General features: G+C 42.8%; 1 protein-coding gene across 18 annotated transcripts in view; it reads right to left on the reverse strand.

The window, feature by feature from the left end:
- Window positions 1-18,351, reverse strand: part of TMCC1 (transmembrane and coiled-coil domain family 1) — a 230,927-nt gene that overhangs the window by 39,043 nt on the left and 173,533 nt on the right. The window contains exon 1 of one of the 18 annotated variants that reach the window (XM_025189562.2): window positions 3,266-3,496. The exons of the other annotated variants lie outside the window; for them this stretch is intronic. Within the exon in view, the coding sequence (XP_025045347.1) occupies window positions 3,266-3,334 (69 nt within the window). The 5' untranslated portion in view covers window positions 3,335-3,496. Of the gene's footprint in view, window positions 1-3,265; window positions 3,497-18,351 lie in introns of those variants that run through there. 18 annotated transcript variants of the gene reach the window in all.

Raw genomic sequence — 18,351 nt, forward strand, 5'->3', positions numbered from 1 at the left:
CCCACTCTGCGTGCCAGCTCCACAGCTCCTGTGCAGGGAGATGCCAGCCACTTCTGGGAGCCATGTGGGACCAGAGCAAGCAGCCTGCCTTCATCCAGCTGCACCGCTGACTGGGAGCTGCCTGAGGTAAGCACTGCTGGCTGGAGCCTATACCCCAACCTCCTACTCCAGATGGATAACACCTCCTGCACCCAAACTCCATTCCGGAGCCCACACCCCTCAACCTTGCCCTAGCCTTCAGCCCCCTTCCTGTATCCCAAACTGTTCATCCCCAGCCCCATTCGTGAAGTCCACACTTTCTCCCCCAACCAAACCTCCTGCCCCACCGTGGGGCAAGTGAGTGAGGGTGGGGGTGGAAAAGCCAGTGAGGAAGTGAGTGGGGATGGAGTGAATAGGGGCGGGACAGGGGTTGGGCAAGGGTGTTCAGTTATGTGAAACTGGAAAGTTGGCAACCCTATCCAAGGAACAGGCAGTTACATTAATAAAAAGAAGAGAGGAGGTAGATGAATTGTATAGAAATAGGGAATTTGAAAATAAATCTATTTATCTGAAATACAAGGTATTTGAAATACAAAACAAAGCTTTTACTACGGCTAGCCAATACAGTGTATTTTGTTTCATATCCACCTGCTAACAAACAAATGCAAATTAGTGGTGAAGATGTACGTCACAGTAAAGAACATTTTGGTTTTTAGATTGCAGGCTAGGTTTGCACATTAATTTTGATTTGTAAAATGAGTGAGCAAATTGAATGTCAAATCAGTGAACATAAATATCCAGCTTCACAAGGTCATTTTTATGGGATCACTTTACATTGCGGTGGCGAAACAGCGCCATGACGCGATTATGCAAATGAAGTGCAGGATATTTAAATGGGGTTTGGTATTTTTGGTTAAACCATCTGGCAACCCCAAGTGCCACGCAGACCACAGTGGCCCCCCGTAGCCCTCGTAAGGATGCCAGGTGTCCGGTATCCACCTGGACAGTCTGGTATTCGCATCCCCCAGCCAGTAAAAAACAGAAAATACTGGACATGTAAAATGTCAGGTATTTCTGTTTCCCTCAGATAGAAGTCCGGCGGGGACAATTTTCCCCTGCCGCATCTGGCAAGGGCGGGGTAGTGAGGAGCGTGGGGGGCCATTTAAAGGTTCAGCGCTCCTTCCCCCCCCCCAAAAAACTTTGGTTTCCCCCTTTTCTTTTTCTCAACAGAATTTTGTCTGGGTGTTTTGGTTTTTTTTTTAGGGGAGGGGGAGAGAAGGTGTTCGGTATTTTTGGTTAAACCATCTGGCAACCCTAGAAGGGGCAGGCCTCTCCCATAGCTAGCTCTTCAATGCCACTGAGGTTGCTGGGTGCATGCCATCAGGGGGGCTCCAACCACTGTTGAGCTAGTGGCAGCAGTGAGTGGCCCTGGGAAATTTCCCCGCACTTCCAGCATTGACAGCCCTGTATGGAGAACTTATTTTCAGAAGTAATTTGTTTATTTTGCAGGTATAGCTCATTTAACTGAGCTCCACCGACCACAACAAAAAACCATCCTGTAATCTTATTTCTGGGTTAATGTAATCATCAACTTGTACTAAAAGATAAATGACTTTAATTGCAACAATACTCATGTTTCCTGTCACTGAATTTCTTGGAAGTTGTATCTATAGTTTCTCAATATATTTTCCCTTCCTTTAAACCTTTCTAATACACATATTGTAACATCAACAAATTCCTTCCTTGCCAGGAAGCTACACAATAGTTTGGATACTGCAGAGGTTCCTTCATTACCAAAATCTGGAGTTTGTTGTTCAAGCTCTAAATACTGTATGGGAAATACACTGGCACCATGCTAGAGTCATGAGACAAAGAAGTGGCAAAGCCTAGCTCAGCTAGTCAAGGACATGGGTGAGCCAATGTATGCCACTACAGCACAAGGAAAAAGCCTGCCAACATCTCCTGCTGGGCTGCTACATGCATACTTTTGGAGACCTGAAAGGGACAAGCTATCTTTAATGAGCAAGTTTCATTCAAGAGGCAAGATGTCTCCAGCAAAGAAAGACAGTGGTGAAACTTGTTTAAAAGTTGACAGTAAATACTGTATTTGAAAGCTAAAATCAATATATTTTCTGCAATCCATCTGCAACAACCAGAAAGGCAGATTTGGACTCTCTCTCAGGAGACCCTGCTAGGAACAAGTACTGTTGCTAATATTAGAAGAAGATCTATGAACAAGCAGTAATGTGAGCAGACTCTAAAACTGTACTTAAGGCAATATTGGGGTGAATCTTGAGCCTCATGAAGTAACTACTGAGTGTAGAATGTGTTACTACAGTATTGTTTCTTCACATCTCAAAAAAAGATCCAAGTTTCTTCACAATAGACATAAATGTAACTGACTGTAGTCTAGCAGGTATTTCCTCAAACTTCCCCAGAAACCTGAATACAAATAAAATACTAGTGTCCATGGTAATCAAAACCCTTCCTTGCCCTCAATCCACCCCCACAGCTACGCTACTTCCTGCATAATTTCATCTCTCAATTTTTGTTTTAACAGGTACTAGCAGTAGCCACCTCTGTCACTTTCATTATAGAGACTGAAATACAGTAAATGAATGTTAAAATCAAAATGTCAGGCTCTTGTGTTTCTCCTCATCCTTTCTGTACACTCAAGTCTAAGAATATCAGAGAACCACAAGCAACAACTTATATACATTTTTCATAGACTATCAGACTCCTAACCCCACTTATAGATTTCTCATAAATGTAGCTGGGGAAAAGGTTCTTGCTGTTAATACACTTTTGTGGAGAGGGCGATTCCTGATTATAAAGGCTAAAGAAGTACACATTTGTTTGTGAAGGTCACCAGATGCCCATGCTCATTTCTTTGCCTAGTGTCAGATGTGATTCTGTAATATGTTTATGTCCTTCTGCAAATGCATTTTACACAAGCATTTACATTTAAAGATATGCTTGATCAAAATACCCCCCCTGAAATTGGGCTGCTTTTACTAACTCAAGCTTTCATCCTTCATTGTACTATGCAAGGACATACTTGTTCTTGATTATAAATTGCAACACTCAGACAGCTTTTTCCATGTTTTCTAGCTTCCAAGGCGCAAAAAAAAAAAAAGCTATACACACACACACACCGCCCCCACCCTGCCCCAAAATGTCACTGTTTCCAAGAATAATGCTATAAATGAGGTCAAGTGCTACCGTACTGGAGATTTCAATAAAACAGCCAAATAGGATGCAAACTGATGTTCCATGATCTTCTCACCTTCACGGGTTCGCAGAAATGCCTGTCGCAGCACACACAGGTACAGGTACAGCAACACCACATAAACATCACCGCATGGCCAATCTGCAAAAATCTCTTCAGCACTAGGTATTGCTCTGACAGTATCCCACACTGACTACTCTGCTCCCAACATCTGAGACCAGGGCTCTGAATACTTGCCTTACAAACAGAAAGCCTTTGCCAAAACAAGCATCACTGTGTGCAGACCTTCAGTGTTGCTGATGCAAATGGTTACACTCAGAGCTCATGCACAGTATATGCCTCTCTCCTCCAGCCCCACTGGCAACATTTTGTTTACATACAAAAGCATCTGGCCTGTTAGATTTAAAGATACAGGCATTCAATTCTATATTCAGTACATTACATTTGATTTATGCATCACTCTCAAAATCACAGAAAGGTAAAAGACAATGTAATAGAGTAAAAATATTGGCTGTACAAAGAAAGATGACAACTGGTAGTAAGGTATACATTTCACACTCTATTAAACCTCAATTTAAACAATTTTCAATATATTTGGTAGCACACAAAGAAGACACTCTGGTATGAAGGTAACATGGTCTAGTGGGCCAAGCACAGACCGCAAGGAAAGAACAGAGTTATAATGCTGTCACTAACGCAGAGCAAATTGTGTCAAGTCATTTAATCAGTGTACACCACAATTTTCCCTTCTGCTAGCTACCTCAGAGGAGAAGGTTAAGCAATCATTCTTTGTATTGTGTTGAGAAGATGTAAATCAGTCAGTTTGGTGAAGGGGCACCCCTATCACACCCCCTCAAACCAGTGCTTTGTTTAAAAAAAAAAAAGGGGGTTCTGGTACTCCAGGTAAAAAAGTTGTTGAGCTCTGATTGGAGGTGCTGGTACCGCGTCTGGAGGTGTTGGTACTACGTACCAGGAAGTACCATTACAAAAAACACACTGCCTCAAACCATGCCTTGTTACAGTATTCCCCCCTTCTCTTAGACTAGGGATGTCAGCAGCTAGCTCGCTAACTGCTTAATTGATAAGTGATTGCTGATGCTGGGGAGCGGCCTCTGTCAGCAGTGGGACATGCTCGCCGAAGACAGACAACATGAGAAGAAATTTTGACTTTTAGCTTTCAAACTGAGGGAAAGAAGAATTAAAAAAGGTCTGTCCATGTCCTCTTGGTGCATGTTTATTTTGGTATTGGATATGGCGCTGAGAAAGAAGTGCTATAGGGAAGGAGCACCAAGTGCCTGGAGAAGGACAGAGACTGAAGAAGTGGTTGAGGTGGTAGCATAGGTAAGTGTGCTGAGATTGAAAGAAAAAAGAAAAAACAAACAACCTTGTTGTAAAAATGTTAAGGGTACTTCAACTTCACAGAAGTTCTGTAAAATTAATTCACAGATTAAAAACATGTCTAACATGTATTCTTCATTTGAGTAAGAAGAAATGGGGACACTGACCAAATTAAATCAGCAGGCATTCAAAGCAATAGTATGTTATGGGCCACCTATTTCAAGCCCTGAATTTGAACAAGTTGTTCAACCCAGTAATTGAGCACTCAATCCCTTTGCATGTGCAAATGTAGGCATGCAAGACTGGAGGCCTGCTGAACATGTGGCTCTTGCAAACTCCTGGATGAAAAGACTTTTCCTTATTACCAGAGCTCAACAAATTAGGCAATCTACTCACTCGTGTAGATTTTAGCCCACTTGGCGAGCCCTGCTTATTACATTTGTCTGGTGAAAGTTCAAATCTAACTGAGATTGTTACCTCTTAGAAAAGTTTAATTTCAAACAATAGTGTCTGTGTCTAAGTCCTGCTGTGCTACAGTATATTGAACTTAATGCAAGACTTCCCTTATATAGAATAATACATGTGAGAGCAGGTACATGAAGAACAGGTGAGCTCTGTTGCTCAAACACCGTAAAAAAGTTTAAAGGTAAAACCTCAACCAATTTCTATTTCTGCCTTCCCACCAGGTCAATTTAGATGTGGCTAAAAATCCAGTAAGAATAGACGGAATTCACATAGCAATGCATCTTAGGCCTTGTCTACTTGCAGTGTTTACTCTAGGTTAACTATTTCACTTGGGGGAGGGTTATTTTTCTGTCGGGTGGTCTCATCACTATTACCCCTTCCTACTGAAATACTTATCCCTTTTGTACACAATACCATTGACTCTTGGGAATTCTCTATGCCACGCAAGAACCCACTAGTAGGAACAATGAGTGTATGTAAAACTTGTAAAGCACTGTCTCCCCCTTATAGCTGACATCTTGGGTGTTTTACAAGTATTGATTACCACACTAGGAAGTAGATATCTACCGTAGGTCTGGCTGCACAGCACAGTCAACAATGGTTTTGTTTAGTCTGAACAGATAGAAACAATTACTGCAGCTGCATGACTTCATTTGGTGTCTCACTTCATTCTACATACATTGCTACAATGCTCCTCCTTCCAACAACACTGTAGATGAGTAGTCAAGCAGTTGTAAAGGAGAGTATTTTACTATACAGCTATAGAGCACTAAGCAGAATAAGGAACCAATTCTAGGCATGACCATGATAAAATGTTAGACTACGTCTACACTGGCAGCTTCTTGCACAAGAACTCTTTTGCGGAAGAGTTCTTGTGCAAAAACTCTTCCACAAGAGAGCATCTACACTGGCATGTGCTTTTACGCAAGAGCATCCATGGCAGTGTCGACGCTCTCTTCTGCAAGAAAGCTCTGATTGCCATTTTAGCCATCGGGGCTTCTTGCACAAGAAATTCATGTTGCCTGTCTACACTGGCCTCTTCTGGAAGAGCTCTTGTGCAAGAGGGCTTCTTGAGAAGGAGCGTCAGAGTTCTTGCGCAAGAAGTCCTGATTTTCTACAGTACAATGTCAGTTTACTTGCACAAGAACACACAGCCAGTGTAGACAGGCGGCATGTTTTTGCGCAAGAGCGGCTGTTTTCGTGCAAGAACCTACCAGTGTAGACACAGCCTTAGCATATTACTATCAAAATGGTTTCAAGCATTCAGGATGCAAGAAATGTATGTTATTACTATTTTCTTGCTTAATTGGGAATAGCCCTGATACCTTTAGTTAGGTTGTTCAAAATACTGTAAATGATAAAAAGATCATCAGGGATATGGGAAACAGACTGATCACATTCTATGTCAGTGTTTCCCAAATGGTGTTCTGTGGAACCCTGGGGTTCCTTGAAGTTAAAATAAGGGTTCCGCAAGAAAATTCCATTACAATAACTTTTATGATTTAAAAATAATAATTAATATGCAAGCATTTAGGAATTTTCTAGAAAACAATTTTCAGGTGTGTTGATCTCATGACCTTGTTTAGCTTTTGTTTATTATTATCCTTTCTTACTTGTGGCCTACTTTTTTAGCTCCATATACAAGACTTAGGGGTTCCACAATTTTTTTTCGAGTTTAAAAGGGGTCTGTGGCCAAATAAAATTGGAACACACTGTTCTATGTGAAGTATTTAATTTAAGGCTTTCCTGTATGGTGCCAGCAAACACAGTGGAGGGTGTGATTTGTAAAGCATACTAAATATACTGTACATTAACTGCCTTGTGTAGACCATACTGGCATAGGTTTCAAACAGGACTATGTTAGTGTTAACTAGGAACCTTTTAGAGTGCCAGCAGGGTCTACATGGCAGAGCATGCACCATAGCAGAAGAATTTAAGAATCAATCCTCTGTACCGTATAAACAAGCTCTTACAGAAGGGATCCTAGAAAATCATGGGTAAAACATGTTAGTATTCTGGTGAACACAGAATCTACTTACTCTCTCTGTACTAGATAATATTTCTCTCATCTGTGGCATGTACAAGAATTTTACAAGGCTGCAATCCACAGTATTCTCCCAGTAGCTTAATTTTAGAATTCCTCCCCTTCCTTCAGGTCTCTCACAGGACAGCTGAGAATATGAATTAAATCTATAGACTTCCAGTATGTTTTAAAGCTAATACAAAGTTAAATGCTAACCACCCACTGTTGCATACTCAGTAACACAACAAGTTCAGTAAAATTACATATAGTTTTCATTTTGTAAGTTAGACAATGCCTGGATTAGAGGAAGTTATAAAATTATTTCAGCAAAAATGAAACATCACATCTTTTTATAATTTTATATATACATATCTATATCTATCTATACATACTCACACAGACATATATATATATACAATGTTTTACTAATTAAGTAATAATTGTGAGATGATTTGCCCTCTACCTGTTCAGTCTCTTGGTAGCAATTTGCTTTATATGAGTAGTTTTTCCTTACAGTGGGAACAATAATAAAAAGATCAACCTTGCTGACTAAAACAAGTTTGAATAGCAGTGTAATCCCTATGGATTATATTCACCATAATGAAGCAACAAAAAGTGAAAAACCTGTAAACCCCCTCTTCAATAGTTCATATTATCATAGTATTTGAGTATTTGTAAACCCTACAGAACATTAAGAGACTACTACAAAATTAATTAACCTACCAGGCTCAGTATCATCTCCATTAAGAAAAGAATCTGTCACATTCCCCTTTCAGGGTGAGGGCATGCTTTCTTCTTTAAGTCCAAATCTCAGCCACATAGCATTGAGGTTCAAAGGCATTAAGAATGGTTTTCTACCTTCATAAATACACTGAAACATCTTTATAAAAATGTCAAGAAACAAGTCTTCGCGTTATAAGCAAAACTGAAAACGCTTCTTTCCACTCACTGACAAGATCTAACCTGGCAGGTCAGTATGTAAAGCCTCACATCTGCAATGAATTTCCTAGTGGTTCATTGCTGATTGTCATGCTCATCCTCCCCTTTTCTTTTGCCTTTCTTCTCAATATGAAGCCATGTAGAGTGGAAGACACTGCTTGCCACAGTTTAACTATTTCAGCTGAAGCCAGATGACTTGACCAAGCCTTTAACTAACTCCAGGGACTGTCCAATCCAAAACCAGAAAATGCTTAATCAATACACAGCCTCGGCAATGCTATGGAGATAATTTAGAAGGTCTTATGTGATGAGAACACTTGGGTTAAAAAGCCCCAGCTTGAATGTAGTTCTGGGTATGCTCCAAAAGGCCTCTTCTTTCCCCTCCCCCTCAGAGACCAATTCCAGCTACTGAATCCCTAATTCAATTAGGGACACAGGAGGCCTAAAGAAGAGTCGCTGTCTTTGTCTGCCTGCAGCATTTCCTCTGAGCTGAAGTCACTTGGAACTGAAAGTGAAGGGAGGAGGGCTGAGAAAACAAAGCCCATGAATTTTTATGTGGCTTAAAAACTTTGAGATTAGATGCTCATATGACTACTGTAACAAGAGGCGGCCTCTTTCCAAGGCTGCTTGGACCCAATTAGTTTAGAAAAAGGGGATGGAAGCTAAAGTACTGTGTGTGCTGGAATTTGGCTGCTGCCAAAATATAATAATGCAAAAACCAAGTCAGGAACAAGATGCAGGGAAACAGAGGAAACACTTTAGAACTAAGTTAAATTCAAACTTTATTGAGCATTTCTCCAAAGTGATGTTTAACATGTGAAATAAGAACTTAGAAAACAATTTTTCAAGAATCCTGAGCATTTTGTACATGTGTCAGTATACAGAGGTGTGATAAATTAAATTAATGGAGATTGCCTATCTCCTAGCACTGGAAGGGACCTTGAAAGGTCATTGAATCCAGTCCCCTGCCTTCACAGCAGGACCAAGTACCATCCCTGACAAATATTTGCCTCAAATCCCTAAATGGCCTCCACATGGATTGAACTCACAACCCTGGGTTTAGCAGGCCAATGCTCAAACCATTGAGCTATCCCTCCCCCATGACTTAGGCCATTTCTACATTAGACAGCTTAATGCATCACAGCTGTAAAAATACAGCTGTGCCACTGTAAGATTGTGTATGTAGCTGCTCTATGTTGACAGGAGACAGCTCTCCCATTGGCATTACAAAAACACCTCCACAAGTGGTGGGACTTACGTTGGCGGAGGAAGTTCTCCTGTCAACACAGCGCTGGGCATTCTGGTGCTTCTGTTGGTGTAGCCTAAGTCACTCAGGCATGTGTTTTTTCATATGCCCCTGAGCAACTGAAATTTTACTAACAAAAGTGTTAGTGTAGACATGATTTTAGGGACATAAAACTAGAAATAGGGATCACCAGCCATCAAAATGCAATAACAGTTTAACAGCACACAGTGCATAAATAAAGTCAGAATAGAAACAAAGTTAGAAAACCATTAAGGAAAAAACACTGAAGCCGCAGAGGAATTTAGGGAGGGAGAATAAATTAATAGTGATGGAACCTGGCCAACACTCCCATTGAGAACATCCCTAATTCTTGTTAGAAATGCCACTAATCTTCAGTAAACAAGTGGTGAGGAGCTCAGGTTTAAGTCTCAGTTGAAAACCAGCCAGTGGCGTCTAACGTTTAGGGTCTGCCTGCACTTCAAATTATGGTGTAGCTTTAGCATAGGTAGACATATGCATGCTAAATTTAATCCAGCTAGTGCACATAAGAATACTGAAGATATGGAAAGATGGACCAGCATAGGCTGGCAACCTTAGTATGTACCTAGAGTTTCTAGAAGGCTTGTACTAGGGGCAACTAGTTCATGCTGAAGCCCATGTTACTTTGTCTTCATTATCATTATCCATGCTGTGCATTATATTCAACATGATCAACTTCCATAATGTTAGTGCATACTAGAGTGTTCTCATTCAAATACTGAAATGATCCTGTTTGGCCTGTGAGATCTTAATGGGATTATAACAGAGATGGTGTCGCTACAGTCAAATGATAAATTATTCAGAGTGAAGAACTGATAGCTTCACTGCTGGACACTAATGCAACCTCTACATAGATGGACTGCGTGACTTGTCAGTACTACCGTTGCATTTTTCTTCATGTACTTGGTCTGCCAGACTGTACTCCAGAAAGCTAAATCTTGAAATAGTTAGGGCAAATGTCTGTAGATAAAATTATATTCAGAATTTACTAATGTATTAGAGAGTCTTTGCCCTAATTAAATTTCAACTTAGTATTCAGCTGTTTTAAAGTGCTTGTTTGATCAAGATTCCCTAGTTAGGTGTTTCACTATTTGAAGGTGAAACTACAGGTAAAGACCTAAGGACTCTAGGGACAATTTATAAGCAACAGGAGACAAATGGAAAAAAGAATGTATTAATAAAAGGAGGAAAAAACTGAATTCACAGCCCAATGCCAAGGCAGTACTCTTTTTAGAAATCAATCACCACAGCTCCTCCAGTATGTGCAAGAGTAATTGGTTTGCTCCAGTTAGTTCAAAGCTATCTAGTGGCATAACAGGAAGGGATTCTAGTTAAGGCATCACTGCAGGCTGGGTGAATTCCAACCATGGTAAACTGCAAATCACTGATCTGTGTCATAATAAATACACAGCCCCTCTTCTCCAGTACTGAAAGTTAGTCATCAGTCGACTAAGCTAGTTATTTCACTAGTTACTTGACTAAAATTTTATGATCTCTTTCCATATCTCAATTTCAGGATGGATTAGGAGAAGGCTGACTTAGGTGCTGTCTACACTTACCGGGAGATCAATGCAGCGAAAACTGATCACTCAGGCCTACTAAGGACCTGCTAAATTAACCACTGATCGCATTTCTGTTGACTCTGATACTCTATCACTCTTTGAGTTATGAATATTCATAAGTCAATTCTCAAAGCATGGAGGGGCCTCGTGACACTCATTCAAATTAAAGTATACCAACTTGCCCTATGGATTTCCCAGTAGATCTGTCTCTTGTTTATGTATATCTTTCATATTACAAATTATTTGGGGGCAGAGCCTGTCTAAATTTATGTCTTGTTCAGGGTTGAGCATATTGTCAATGTCCATGCCTAATAAATTATACCAAAATTAAACAATGAATATTCATTACCTATTTTTATATACAGAATTCATACAATACAAACATTCATCTAATCCACTTGCAATGTAAAGATAGCACAATAATTAGAAATTTTGTTTCTTGGTTTTAAAATTAATTTTCTTATTTCTAAAATTATTTTCAAATCTATCTAATCTGCTTTTTCTCTGGCTAGTGCTGCTACTGCATGTGGAGTGCAAAGCCTTCAAAGAAAGCTCAATTCTAGTTCAGGCTTCAGCTGGCTTTGTCAAACTCCTGACACAAATCAACTTACTTTCAGGGATGCAAAAAGAAAACAGTGTTTCTAAATCCTCAAGACTGCATCACTGTACTGATAAGCTCAAAATGCAGAAGGGTCAACCACCTTCACATTTAAACAATTATTTCTTCACTCCTACTCATGAAATCTCTGTAAAGACAGGACTCTACTATATTTTACAGAAGTGTCCAGAGTCACTCACGCTGGAGTGCACTCAAAGAATCTGAAGCTGGTTTCAGCATGGATAGTCACCAATGATGAAGAGAAGAGGCAATAGTGCAGCATACCTCAAAACCTGTGTATGTTAGCAATGAGTGAGAGCCACAGTCCTGGTAGGAGACAGGAACCCAATATACAAAACTCATTCAAATGCATCCCCCCCTTATTTCTGTTGGAGCCTGGAAATAGACAAGGTCATAGATTTGAGCTGCTAACAGACAGTTGGGCTTTTTAACTTTCCATTTCTGTTAGGAATGAGGGCAGCTATATTATAGATACCTGGTCAGTCATTTTGAACACACATTCTTTTAAGCATTGTTAGGTGACATGGTGGTAAAACATTTGAGTCTTTCTATACTATAGGTGTCACAATTATTACTATTAGCAGTGCTGCACCATTGGCACCCCCAACATTTCCTAGTTTTCCTAGGGTAGTGCAGTGCAGTGCAGTGCAGCCTGTGTGTAGGAGCAGAGGGGCAGGTAGCCAGTTTGTTACAAATATGTGACACATAAGCACCTCTAAAAGTTGGGATTCCCTAGTCTAGCAACATCCATGGTTTGGCATGACCACAGATGTTGCAGGATCAGAGTGTCCAGGTGCGTTGCAGGGAGAAGGGGGCCCAGGAGCTGGTGGGCAGCTCAGCTGGACTGCAGGGGAAACAGGAAGCCGCTGGGGGAAGAGTTGCCTGGGGAGGGGAGTGGTGGCAACAGCAGGGGGCCTGAAATTACCTCCCCTGGTTTGGAAAAATCCTTCATCCAGGACCAGTCAGATAAGGGTGCCGGACAAGGGAGGTCCAACCTGTACTGGATTTAAAGCTTTTACATAAACTTTGCTTGCACACTGCAGTGGAAAAAACTTTAAATTAGCTATTTCTACAAAACATTTTGCATGACTAAACTACTGAACCATCTGCTTGTTTTTGGTCTACTATTATCACATTTCTACAGTATTAAATTGACATACATGACAAAAGTGTTGTAGATGTTAACAGGTTAGTTTAGAAATTCACAGACAGACAAAAGCTTTAATACTACTTAAGAAGAAGACTGAGTGTCCTATACTCATGTAACCCCCATTTTCCTCTCAATTACTCAGGAACAGGCAACATTCATCTGTGTACCTGATGTTGTTGACATCTGAAAGAGATACTGAGTATCCCAGCAATGATGCTGAATAGGTGGGAATCCTTTATCTACCCTTCTGCTACAGTTCCTTTACTCCTGTATTCACACTCTCCTAAATGAATTTAAGCACTCTAGGGAGCTGTTTCCCCTCTCCCTCAAATATCTTGCTTAGTCTCAAGGCAGACAAAGAACCATAAGATCAGGTCTTGTCAAGTAAAGGAGAGAGAAAGTGGTGTTTTGTTTAAAAAAAACCAGAGTATTTGAAATCTGCAAATCTGTTCTTGCAATATGGAATATTAAATATTTATTTAAAATCTTCTCCATAAGCTGGATATTAATCTCTAAAAGGCTTGTCCACACACAGAAAAATGTAACAGTTTAACTATAATTGGTTTGAAAACAGATTTAGCTAAACTTCAACAAATGCTGTATGGACACATAGCAGTTTAGCTTGCACATGAAATTTACTAGTGCAAGCTAAACCTATATAAGGAGCATACATCTTGCATTGGTTTATAGAAAACAATTAAAAGAAACCTTTAATTAAAACAGGTCAGTTGTGTGTGTAGCTACTAGGGATGTTAGCTATCATGCAACTGAACAGCTGTGTAACCATATGAAATCTTAGCTGTTAAATGACTGTTTGATAGCCCCCAGGGTGGCCCTGCAGCCAGTGCTCCCTGGCCCTGCTCCCGGGGAGCCCCCTGCCACTCTGCACTGCTGCCTTTGACTCACAGGCAACAGCGTGGGGTGGCAAGTGGGAGCCGGTCCGCAAGGGAAGCCAGTTTAAAAAACAGTGCCCTGTGCAGATTGGCTGCCTGCCTCCCTGCGCTACTGCCATGGACAGTGGCTGCTCTGTGGGATGTGGAGTACCCTCTGTCCATGGGGGACTTGGACCCCCTGCAAACAGGGGCTGCTGCTACAGAGCAGCCTCTGTCTGTGGAGATCCCAGTCTGCAGTGGACAGAGGCTGCTTTGTGGCAGCTGTCCACCCCCAAACCCGCTGCTGCCTCTGATAGAGTGAGAAGTGCAGGGGAGAGGGTGCGGTAATGTGGACCTGTTGCTGGGGGGAACTGGCAACAAGGGGACAGGGCAGGCAGGTCTGCCAAACCAGCACATGTGGGGACCCTGCTTGAAAGCCAGCTCCCCGCGCATATCGGCTCCAGCCTGCCCCCACTCACTCTCCACGCTGCTGCCTCTATCAGAGGCAGCAGCAGGTAGGGGGGAAGGGCAGATCCAGTGCTCACGGGGAACCTCCTTAAAGCCAGCTCCAGTTCCTCACCCCTTGCTGCCTCTGATTCAGAGGCAGAAAAGGTGTGTGTGTGTAGCTGACAAGATTAATTGATAAGCCTAGGCTTATTGGTCAATCATGTAGTCAACTACATGTTGACATTCCTAGTAGGCACAGGCCTTAACTTTTTACTATCAGGAAAAACACACTAAAAAAAAAAAGGGTGTGAGAACCAAGTAAAGCAAATACTTTCTTTCAAGTATCCCCAAAAGCAGAACAATCATGTTTTCTGAGCACCCCATAAATATGGAAGTAGATGAAAGAAAAAAAAACTATAATTATTTAATTATTTTTGTTTTATTCTTTCCAGGTTTTAGTCAATACTTTTTTAAAAAAAAAATCTATATAGACTTTTTTCTACCAAAACTAGGGTTATTCACAGGAAATCTTGCACGAAAAAGTTAATTGCTTTCCTTTCTTTTCGAAGAGGTACAAGTGGTCTGTATGCTACAAGGAGCCCAAAGTAGGTGTTATAGGCATCCGCAACAATCAACTTTATCTACATTATAATTACTTTACTCTGGGGAATTATGCACCACAGCACATGTGCAGAATTTATGTCCAATGCAGATTTTTGCTTCTCTGTCAAAAAGTGACTTTGACAGGGAAGCACAGTGAAACCACAATAGTGGCCATGCAATCTTCCACAGTAGTGTATTTTGAGTGTCCAAGCCACCTGGCAGAGAGGTATATCACTATGAGGCAGGGGCTAGTGGCTCCTACCCTGTGTGAGGCTCAGCTGATACTCCTAGCTGGGTGTGGAGGACGAAACTTCCACCTCCTCTCAGATTTCTCTCACAGCTGCAGAAAGCTCTGCAAATTCCCTCCTCCTCCTTTCCACTTCCTGCAGCCATCACTCCTCCACTGCCTGGTGAAGAATCCCTGTATAGTAGTGTTTCCCAATTGGTGCTCTGCGGAACACTGGGGTTCCGCGAGGCGAAAGCAGGGGTTCGGCGAGGAGCCGGCACTCCCCCGCCCCCTCTGAAAGAGAGAGCGCCACCTAGCCAGCTTCTTAAAGAAGCAGCACACTTGTTTCCCTTTCCTCCCTGGCCACACAGAGGTGTAGCAAGGCGCGGACAGAAAGGAACAGTTGCTCCCAGCCAGCACACTGGGGGGGGTGCCGGACAGGGGTAAACCCACGTGACTCTCAGCGGGGAGGGAAGCACTTCCCCTTCCTGAAGGAGCTGGTGCACACTGCCTGAACAGCTGGGGTTGTGGCACTCGGTAACTTAGTTCCGTGGCCTTTCTGCGCGGTGGGGGAGGAGGGAGGTCAGGAAACCTGAGCTCTCTGCCCTGGGACTTCCCCCCGCAGGATGGCATCATGGAAGTAACTTGCTGGAGTGCAACAGCATGCACGCACACCAGCTGTTTGGGGAGGGGAAGTGCAGTCACACACTTCCTGGAACCCAGAGACGTTGCAGGATTGCCAGGTACTGGTCCCAGCTGCCCCTGTCCAGACCCCCCATGAGTACTCTGTCCCCAGCACCCCCCTGTCCCCAGCCCCAGCACCCAGCAGCACCCTGCCACCCATCCTAGCACCCAGCAGCACCCTATTCCTTGTCCCAGCACTCTGCCACCCACCCCAGTGCCCAGCAGGACCATGTCCCTGACCACAGCATCCTGCCCTAGCACCCCACCACCTGTGCCAGCATCCTGCCACCCAGCAGCACCCTGTCCCTTGCCCCCACCAGCACAGTTGGGACCACATTAGTGAGGCTTGGGAGTTTTGGAGGGTTTTTTTTTTAAAAGCATTTCACTTGTGTGGCCCCAACTGACTTTTCTGTGGGTCAGTGACCCTTGACTCAAAACAGGTTCCCCGCCCTCCCATAAATAAAGACAATGCTAAAACCTTTTGAGTTTGACATAATATTTTAATATTTTATTTAAAAATGAAGCCTGGCCAACATGCCCCCAATTGGGGTCAAACCCCCATCTGGCTACAGCATCATTACACTCCTGGCAGCACCTAACCCCAAATCTGAGCCCCCTGTCCTGAGCCTCTCATCCCCAAACTCCTGCACCCCCACGTCTTCAATCTTCTGCCACAACACTCCTGCACCATCCACACATCACAAATCTGTGTCCTGAGCCCATCATACTCACAGTCTCCTTGCCCTGAGCCCCTCACATATCCAATCCAAACTCCTGCACCCTCATATCCACAAGCCTGTGAGAGGAGGGGAACAGAGAGGATGCGGCCTCAAAGAAGTGGGGTCTTGGGGAAGGAATGTGATTTTCACGCATTGATGGGTTCCCCCCCCCCTTTTTTTTTGGCTTGACAAGCCTAGGGGGTTCTTGAAATTCTGAAAAGCTGAAAAGGGTTCCATGGCCAAATAAAATAGGGAAACACTGCTGTATAAGAAGAAACTCTCCAATTCTCAACCCCGGTGCATCCAGCCTTCCTCATATCCAGACCCTATCACTGAGCTGAGCTTCCCCACACTCAGAATCCCACTGATAAGCTCACTCTCATGCACCTGGACCACTTCCCTGAGCCACTTGCACCTGGACCCCTGCACCACCACCCCCAGTCGCAACCAGTTACACTTGGATCCCCACCCCACTGAGCCCGACTTCCCAGCTTCTGGACCCTTTCCCCTACCCCCCAACTCATCCTCCCATATTCTGATTCCTCCTCTCTGAGCTTTATCCCTCACCACACAGATCTCTACACACCTTCACCTGGACCTCCCCTGCTGAGTTCTGTTACCATTAAGCCCAGAACCCCCCCCCCCAACAATCCCCTGTGCATGCAGGTCTTTCCCTCACCACAATCTTCCAGTGAGCCAACTGAACCCAAATGGTCCCACACAGAACCCTCTCACACACCTAATTCCCCAAAACCTGGATCCTACCTTTGGAAATCTGCCTACCCATAGCTGGCATTAAGGGTGAGTTTGGGACAGGGACAGTCCTTGCCCTGTGTCAGGGTTAGGTGCAGCCTCACCTCTGAGTCCCTGTCCTGGTGATGGGAGGAGGAAAGAGCTCCACAGTGATCTCCCATTTCTATGCAGCCAGAGGCCTGTGCTCTCCAATGCTGTGCTGGAGCCTCCACATTTATTTGACAAAATTTGCAAAAATGTAAAATACAGTGTGCAGAATTAATATTTTTGCACAGAATGGCCTCAGGAGTATTGCTTGTATTACAATAATGCTTAGAGGCAGGATGAAGGCAAACATAACATTTCTGAAGACCTTACAGTATAAAAAGAAAACTTGCACGCAAGTCACTTGTCTTCAGTCAACTAGCTTTGCAGGGAACAGATCAGAACAAAGCTTTCCTCTTACCAGGTTTTTTTATTTAAACTGTAACAAGCCCTGATATAGTTGTCAGATTGTATATGACACTGAATGCCAAAGAAGTTGCAAAGGAATGAATGGGGTTTTGTGCCTTATTTCTTTATGATATATAAAAGTATAAAGTTTTTTCACCTGCTCCATTTTAGCATTAGAAGTATCAAGAATGTCAGTTCTGATCTCCTATGGTTTTGCTGGAAGATTCAAAGGCTGCAAGTGTATATCATGCATCATCAGCTCACAACTAATGAAGAGATGGAGATGCTGAATCTTTTCTCCCACGTGGCACTTGTTTTAATTAGCCTCCATTTAGCTCAAGTTAAGAATATAAGAATGGCCATCATAGTCAGACCAAAGGTCCATCTAGTCCAGTTTCCTGTCTTCTGACAGTAGCTAATGCCAGGTAGGTAATCATCAAGTGATCCACCCCATTGCCCATTCCCATCTTCAGACACACACAGACTAGGGACACCATTCCTGCCCATCTCTGGCCTTCACAACATCCTGTGGCAAGGAGTTCCACAGGATGACTGTGTTGGGTTTGATATCAGGTTTAAAGCAAATACTTCCTTTTGTTTGTTTTAAACCTGCTACCTATTAATTTCATTTAGTAACCCCTAGTTCTTGTGTTATGGGAGCAAGTAAATAACTTTATTTACTTTCTCCATACCAGCCAGGATTTTATAGACCTTTATCATATCCCCCCTTAGTGGCCTCTTTTCTAAGCTGAAAAGTCTCAGTCTTATTAATCGCTCCTCATAGGTCAGCTATTCCATACCTTAATCATCTTTGTTGCCCCTTTCTGAACTTTTTCCAATGCCAAGATATTTTTGAGACGAGGTGGCCACATTTGCACACACTATTCCTGCAAACACCGGCTTCCATCTGCCCGCCATCTGATAGAGATGTAGCAGCATGGGGGTTGAGGAGAGATGGCTCTGTGGGGAGAGATGCGCAGGTGCCAGAATTGGAACGAGTGTGCTATATATTGCCTCCCTGCAGTT

The sequence above is a fragment of the Pelodiscus sinensis genome, chromosome 11 (assembly GCF_049634645.1).
Source record: "Pelodiscus sinensis isolate JC-2024 chromosome 11, ASM4963464v1, whole genome shotgun sequence".
Taxonomy (NCBI): Eukaryota; Metazoa; Chordata; order Testudines; family Trionychidae; genus Pelodiscus; species Pelodiscus sinensis.